The 8,374-nt window shown below is 40.6% G+C and overlaps 1 protein-coding gene across 1 annotated transcript; it reads left to right on the top strand.

Annotated features, from left to right (window-relative positions):
* Positions 1–592: 592 nt before the first annotated feature.
* Positions 593–6,078, top strand: LOC106565262 (transcription factor 15). Its single transcript, XM_014132171.3, has 2 exons — positions 593–1,284; positions 3,691–6,078. The coding sequence occupies exons 1-2, from the start codon at positions 787–789 to the stop codon at positions 3,754–3,756; spliced, it is 564 nt and encodes a 187-aa protein (XP_013987646.1). The 5' UTR covers positions 593–786; the 3' UTR covers positions 3,757–6,078.
* The last annotated feature ends 2,296 nt before the right edge of the window (positions 6,079–8,374 follow it).

Genomic DNA, 8,374 nt, shown 5'->3' with positions numbered 1-8,374 from the left:
TTTATGAATCTCCGACTCCTTCGAGTCACTATGCGTCAATACTTCAAATATGTAAATTCTTAAACCTTTTTAATAAAACGTGAACCAAATACAGACACCGACTGTTTCCTCATTGCTGCTGATTAAGATGGCAACTCAGAAAGAAGGTGCATGTGCCAATTGAATCTCAACAAGGAAACAGTCGGTGGTTGTTTTATTAAAAAGTATGGATTTCAGTAAACAAAGACTGGCACGCAACAACAGAGGACAAACATATGTACACGGTAAGGGTTTAAGAATTTACAAGTTTGAAGGGTCAAAGCATAGCGACTGGAAGGAGTCTGAGGTTCATTTAAAAAACTAGTCTGCACTCAACTCCATGGAGGAGTTAAGGAAGTTGGCTTCACCATATCATGCAAATAATGCTTCAATTTATTGAATTGATACTGACCTATTAAAATAATACAAGTTGTTTATAGTCTAAAATATAATTTTGAAGGGCAATGGTTACTGTTGGACTGTAGCCTAATGGGTCCTTTTGGACAGATTGGTTTGCATGTTCCAAACAACCCCTCCTCTTCTGCTGAGCTACAGTGGGCTGGCTATAAGAGCTCACTCAAGCACTCACTGTTGACCATCCGGCAACACCATACTATGAGGATATGTCAAAACAATTTTTTCCTATTCGAGGGGGTATTCCTATGCAAATTCTGACCTCAACGGCTGTCCATGAGCACATATTAAACTGTAGGCTTATTATCTAAGGAATACTAAATTCATTGTAATTGGGTTATACTTTAGTTTATAATGGCTTTTACCATGCTTCGGCCGGTGGCAACTCACCCCTTCTCCTCCTACCCTCCTGATCTCAACATGATCTCGGATGACGAGGAGAACCGCAGCGAGAGCGACGGCAGCTCTGACCAGAGCTATGAATGCTGTGCCTCTTCAGATAAGACTTGTCGGCAGCTTTCCCGCATGGTGGGAGTCGGTGGGGTTGTTGTGGTCAAACAGCGCAACACAGCCAACGCCAGGGAGCGAGACCGGACCCAGAGCGTCAACACCGCCTTCACCGCGCTCCGGACACTCATACCCACGGAGCCGGTGGACAGAAAGCTCTCCAAAATTGAAACGCTCCGGTTGGCGTCCAGCTACATCTCACACTTGGCCAACGTTCTGATGCTTGGTGACGGGCGTGAGGATGGGCAGCCGTGCCTGAGTGCAGTGTACCACGCGCAAGGACATGGAGACAGGAAGCAACCCAGAACTATCTGCACCTTTTGCTTGAGCAACCAGCGAAAAGGGGTAAGCGTGCATGACAGTGCTATGTCAAGTATGAATTCCAAATATATTTATACTATTTTACATAGTAGACTAGACAGGCAGCATGGCACTCTTGACAGCCAAGTAGTGTACAGTGCCGTCAGAAAGTCATCATACCCCTTAACTTATTCCACAGTTTGTTGTATTACAGCCTGAATTCAAAATGGATTACACAAACTATTCTCACCCATCTACATACAATACCCCATAATGACAAAGTGAAAACATGTTTTTCGAAAAGTTTGCAAACTTATTGAAAATGAAATACAAAAATATCTAATTGATATAAGTATTCACACCCCTGAGTCAGTACATGTTAGAATCACATTTGGCAACTATTATAGCTGTCTTTCTAGGTAGGTCTCAAAGACCTTTGCACACCTGGATTGTACAATATTTGCACATTATAATTTTCAAAATTCTTCATGCTCTGTCAAGTTGGTTATCAATCATTGCTAGACAGCCATTTTCAAGTCTTGCCATAGATTTTTCAAGACAATTTAAGTAAAAACTGTAACTAAGTCAGTCAGGAACATTCAATGTCGTCTTGGTAAGCAACTCCTGTGAATATTTGGCCTTGTGTTTTAGGTTATTGTCCTGCTGAAAGATTCATTTGTCTTCCAGTGTCTATTGGAAAACAGACTGAACCAGGTTTTCCTCTGGGATTTTGCCTGTGCTTAGCTCTATTCCATTTCTTTGTATCCTAAAAAACTCCCAAGTCCTTGCCGATGACAAGCATACATAACATGATACAGCCACCACCATGCTTGAAAATTTGAAGAGTGGTACTCAGTGATGTGTTGTGTTGGATTTGCCCTAAACATAGTACTTTGTATTCAGGACATAACGTTGATTTCTTTGCCACATTTCTTGCAGTTTTACTTTAGTGACCTTATTGCAAACAGGATGGATGTTTTTGAATATTTTATTCTGTACAGGCTTCCTTCTTTTCACTCTGTCATTTATGTTAGTATTGTGGAGTAACTACAATGTTGATGTATCCTCAGTTTTCTCCTATCACAGCAATTAACCTCTGTAACTGTTTTAAAGCCACCATTGGCCTCATGGTAGGGTTTTCCATCCTCACCGGCAACTGAGTTAGGAAGGACAGCTATATCTTTGTAGTGACTAAGTGTAATGATACACCATCCAAGGTGTAATTAATAACTTCAACATGCTCAAAAGGATATTCTTAAAAAATATATATATATATGTTATTATAAACTGGGTGATTCGAGCCCTGAATTTTGATTGGCTGAAATCAGACCGTATACCATGGGTATGACAAAACATGTATTTTTACTGTTGTAGTTACATTGGTAACCAGTTTATAATAGCAATAAGGCACCTCAGGGGTTTGTGATATATGGCCAATATACTACGGCTAAGGGCTCTTAGCCGTGGTATATTGGCAATATACCACACCCCCTTGGGAATTATTGCTTAATTACAGTCACTTTTGTTGCATTCAATATCCTCTACAAAGGTAGTAGCATGTTTAATTAACCCTAGACTTGTTTTGATTGGCCACTTAAAATTAGTATTAGGTTTGTAGTCTAGTTATTCCAGTATATCCAAACAAATAAATGTCAAACATAGTTAATGTCACAATGATAATATGGCATAAAAACAATACTAGGATGATAACAAAAATACTTTCTTGCCAGGTCACATGAAGATTCATCATAATAGGTATCCATCAGTTCAGCTTCAATCTGTCAAACATCTTCTTGAGAGAAAACACCCGACTGGCAAATGATCCCGTTTGGGACGTCATGTAGTTATTCATTTCATTTTCAGTCTGCTAAGATATCCTTTAAAGGGAAAAACTGAGGAGGGGCCGAGGGGTTGTTGATATCAATTACACATACACAATCCGTCTCAGTGCTTAAAAATGCTTCTTTAACGTGTCTCCTCCCCTTTTATCTACACTGATTGAAGTGGATTTATCAAGTGACATCAATAAGGGATCATAGCTTTCACCTGGATTCACCTGGTCAGTCTATGTCATGGAAGTCATTTTGTGCCTAAAAAAAGGGGTTAAATATGTGTTAAACATTTTTTTTTTTTTTTGTTTCCTCATCTTTCTTATACTGTATTGCTCAGATATAGTCCAGACACTTCAAAACAAACTTCCTTTAGAATAGTTTTTTAAATATCTGTTTTTCCATGTTATTCAATGCATTTCTATGGGCTAATAGCAGTAAGGCCAAATTCAATGTTTCATCAAATCATTTTTTATAGGCTCAGACTCTAGTGTTAAGCCAAAGATAGCATGTAGTATTCATGTTTTGGTTGCAGATGTTTCCAACCACAGAATTTTCAGGACAGAAATCAACTCTGATGTTATTGAAACTTTTTGGCCTAACACGATATTTGTTTTTGCAGGGGAAAGATGGTCGGTGTTGTCTGAAAATGCGTGGAGCCAGTGCACTACGAATGAGCCGAAAATAGACGGCTCTCAGACTTCAAGGATTGTTGAATTCAAGTCAGCACCTCAGGGAAAAAACTCTAGCTAACACACCCACTGTACATATACCGACACATAGGCCAGAATGCCCTCCAACTTTGGGAAAAGACTGTCAAAAAGACGCGTTTCAGGAATTTGTTCGTGTGAGAAAAGGCTACTCCTCTCTGCCGCAATGCTGGTTATGGAAAAGGTGATTTTGGAAGAACATTGTCATAAATGAGACTTTATTTGGTTGCCTTTTCAACACCAATTTTGCTTTAAAATTATATTTTTACATAGTTGTAGTTGTCCCTAGTCTTTATTTCAGCCCCTCAATACCAACAATGTTGTGGTGTTATTTTGATATCACTTACAAAATGTCTACCGAACAAGGTGATGTAACAGAGTTTTTAAAGATAAAGTATGTCTGGGAATTTCCGATACAGCTTACCTTATCCTTCAGCAATGCTAAGGAATCTCTGCTAAGAAAGTGCGCGAGATAGGGCCTTTCCAAAATATCTGAGATTGGCCAATTTTAAAGTTGCCAACCAAAGGCCTTTTGAGCCTAATAAGGATAGGACATGTCAGTGTGTGAGGAATATATGAATCACTCTGAATCATCACGCTCTGAATTTGCTCTAAAACGTTAAAGGGAAAACAGGAAAGGCAACATGAATAGTGTCGGTAGATCTTTTGTCAAGACTAATGATTACTCATGGAAACCATCAAAATGTGTGGCACATTGCTGGACCGATGCCCAATATCAGGAAAAGATGGTAAAAGCCAAAAGTAGTGAGTTGAACAATTGGTAACACTTTAGTTAAAGACTGCACTTCAGTTAATGCTTTATAACCTGTTTCTGTAAACATTTTACATTTACATTTTTAGTCATTTAGCAGACGCTCTTATCCAGAGCGACTGCATACATTTCAAACATTTCATACGTTTTTTTCCCCCGTACTGGTCCCCCGTGGGAATCGAACCCACAACCCTGGCGTTGCAAACACCATGCTCAACCAACTGAGCCACACGGGACCTATAAACACATATAGGAGCCTCTATTAATGTCTTATTATAAGGCTTAAAAATGTCATGTCTCTATCTATTAATTCTTTTTGAGGTTGGTTCGGTTTCAGATCGATTATTTAAAAAAATGTATCATGGTTTTCGATTTCAGTTTCTAATTTATGTTTTGCATTAAATGCACAATGCATTATGTGGGTTGAATGCTGTAACACAGAATAACACAATTAATACAAGTCAATGGATGGTAGTGACTGCCCATTACTGCTTATCACTTATTAATCATAATTTATTCAGATTCATTTAAGAAAATATTTTTTTTATTTGATGCCTTTATTATTTCATTCCAAGTCATCATCTTATCTCTATAGAGCAGCTGCCTCTGCAATCTGACAAAATCACGATTTTAGTAGTTCTTCAAAGTAAATAAGGCATATTTTTTTGACTGCTGAATAACAACTATCAATCGCTTAGATCATGCATTTTCAGGCTCATGAAGCAACTGCTTTACTTCCCTCTTTTGATCGCGCGTTCTCTCTTCTGTCTCCGTGTCTGCGCCGCACAAGTTTAAATTGAACCAGCATCGGTCAATTAGTTGTTTAAAAACCGAAAAATATGTTGGTTTAATTGCTCAGCACTAGTATATATGTTTAACATTTCCACTGACTCAAACTCATTATGAGATGATTATAAGACATTATAAAGGGATCAGTCATACATTTTCAAGACAAGGTTTACAATGATTATCACATAATGCATTGGCTCTGTTGGCTTAAGGTAAAGTGTTACCAATTGAACAAATTCAGTGTTTGAGTTTCAGATCCATGTCTATCAATTCGCAAGTCTGCAGTACAGTGCACTTAGTGTACAAACCATTCGATGGTTTTGGCTTATTGAAGCTGTATTTCAACAGCTGCAGAGGATCCTAGGAAGCAGTAAGCTGCAGGGCTTTAACACTGGTGTGTTTGAGTAAATCTTGCGGGTTTTAATGCACATGTGCTATTGATTAGTCACACCTAATATCACCTAGCAGCCTGTGTTGAGCAAAACACAGCTGCTGATATGTTAATGGCGTAAATCACAACTCTCCGGAGCTGGAGAGGTATGGAGGGGTCAGAGAGATGTGTGTGTGGGTGCATGTGTGCATGCCTTTGTATGTCTGAGTGTGTGAGTGAGTGAGAGAGAGCGAAAGAGAGTTTATAAGAGGTGAGTTATTGTTTTGTAAACCACCTCTAAACCTGTGTAAGTTGAGATTTAGTCATTTCTTTAAATCCTCTGTCATAAAGCCAACTTGTAATTTCAAATAGACTTATATGATGTATTTTCCTCATTACACACATGCTGTGACATTGTTTGAGTGGTTGGTTACCTCTGATAATATAAGGCCAATAAAAGAATATCAGTAGCCTGGTTGTCTGTCTGTTAAGCTAACATTCCACTCATTGTACTCCATGTTATGTGCCGTGGAGTGGAATGTTAGCTAAACAGACTGGCAATCAGGCTTCAATATCACAACTCCCATCACCAGATTTGGAATGTTGTCATGTCACCACAATTACTAATTTACTGTAAATGGCAAGTGTTACAAAGTGGCATTGTTGTAGTTACAGCCACAACCCATCAATAATGTACAATTAATTTTGCACTTGCATACAAAAGCTCCAAGTCCCAGTCCCTTCGCCACCTGCTGTCAAACAGACCTGGGTTCAAAAACTATTCAAAATCATTTGGCATACTTTCACTGGGCTTGATTGAGCTTGCCTGGCGCAATTGAACCAATAGAATAGTCGCAAAGGTGCAAACCCTGTCCTGGCACTCCAGGCAGACTAAAGCAAATGCTTTAAAGAATATTAAACATTTAAAAACACTGTCAAAACGGGACAAATTAGAAACGGCTGTTTGACTGAGCTTATTCTGTAACTCTGGGTCTTGGGGCCCAGTGGGGCCCCTTCAAATGGCCCCCAGAGGCCCCCGAGGCAGGAAGATGTCACGGAGGAACAGGAAGGAAAAGCAGAAACAGCCGACCCGGCAAAGGCCCTCCCTGTGGGGCCAGCAGGTCCTGGGTCAGTGCCAGTCCTGACATCAGCCTGCAGAGCTGGGGTCCAGATGTCCAGCTTCTAATTTTAATTAATGGGTGGGAAAGCCTGGCATTCCATCATGTATTATAGTCCAGAGGAATGTACTGTTTCACAAAGTCCCTAACAGCTGGTAAGGTTATGAGAGAAAATGTGTTACACTGTTACAGTACAACAACCTGTAGGCTACTGTAACACCGCCTGGTATGGAGGATGCTGTTGTTACTTACCTTTATTAAGTTGACTGAGAGCATTTACAGCAACAGCCTGTATGTTGTTGAGAACAGAACATTTGACTGCCATTGAGTTGAGACGGAATAAAAGGAAGATATACACTTTAAAGTAAATTGTCTTGTCAAAGGAGTCCCCATGCAGCACTTACTCAGTTCCTGTCCAGCCACATGCTAGACATTTGCTGAGGGAACCATGGGACAAATAGGGCTAATATTGTGATACAGTTCTCTCCACCACGCTTTGACCAAAACAAACCCTTATTGTGCCTTATCTCACACAATCCACAAGGGAGGTTGGGCCCCGTTCAACCTAAAGCTTCCTGTCCAAACTGCATGTCAGAAGAGCTAATCGCCTTCAGACACGCACTGCAGCCCTTTCATGAGACAGGGCCTTGGATACAATGCTTCTGATTTTTTATGATGTCATGATCCTTTTTTTCCGTGGAAGAGGGATGGGAGTGTGGGGAGCAACTGAATCCAGCCAAGCAGGCCTAACCAGAGCCAGACAGAGGGAGGGAAACAGTGTGTGTGTGTGTGTGTGCGCGTGCTTGCATGTGTGTGTGTGTATGTGTGTGCGCGCTCTTGCGTGGGTGTGCGCCTGTGTGGGTGTGTGTGTACTGTAGGAGCGATACTGTTGACACACTCTCCACCCGGTGGACACACTGGGGGCTATTGTTTCCCTACAGTACGCAAAGGGAGGAAGTGAAGGAATGCCCTGAGACATTAGCCTAGAGACAATGTCAGTCTGCTGGGGCCAGGGCCAGGCCTTGATTGCTGTGTTTCCCTGGCTCCCGCTCCTGCCGCTGGGCGGGGTCCTTAATGCTGAGGTGAAAAGGCGGCTAATTTCGAGCCCGATTTCTCCCATCAAAATAATTAAACAATATGAGTGCGCAAGCAGCCCTTCAAGAGGAAAGAGGCTTCCATCCTTAGTAACCATCCATCAGGGCGTAATAGTTCATTATTGTTTTGAGCAGGAGCATGGGGTCACTGGGGGTCAAGTGCTTGTATAATATCAGAAACTGTATGCACAAAACACTCTCAGAGTAGCACTGCAGATCTAGGATCAGGTCCTCTCTGTCCGTGTCATCTTATTCATTATGATCTATAATATATATATATATATATATATATATATATATATATATATATATATATCCTAGATCAGCACTCTTAGGAGCTTTATGGATACGGCCTTGACGTCCATCTACCATAAACACAATCCTATGAGTCCTCTGTAAGTTAAATGAATAACTCAGGGCATAGAATCCTTGTCTTGTTTAGCATTCTCTCTC

This window comes from Salmo salar, chromosome 12 (genome assembly GCF_965601325.2).
Source record: "Salmo salar chromosome 12, fSalSal1, whole genome shotgun sequence".
NCBI lineage: Eukaryota > Metazoa > Chordata > Actinopteri > Salmoniformes > Salmonidae > Salmo > Salmo salar.
The sequence above is the reverse complement of the archived record's forward strand: the minus strand, read 5'-3'. Positions and strand labels throughout refer to the sequence as shown.

What these genes read in the sequence shown, in the direction of transcription:
- LOC106565262 (XM_014132171.3), top strand. Translation starts at nt 787, where the DNA reads ATGGCTTTTACCATGCTTCGGCCGGTGGCAACTCACCCCTTCTCCTCC. An exon ending in TGAGCAACCAGCGAAAAGGG is followed by an intron (nt 1,285 to 3,690) that starts GTAAGCGTGCAT and finishes TTGTTTTTGCAG; the next exon opens with GGGAAAGATGGTCGGTGTTG.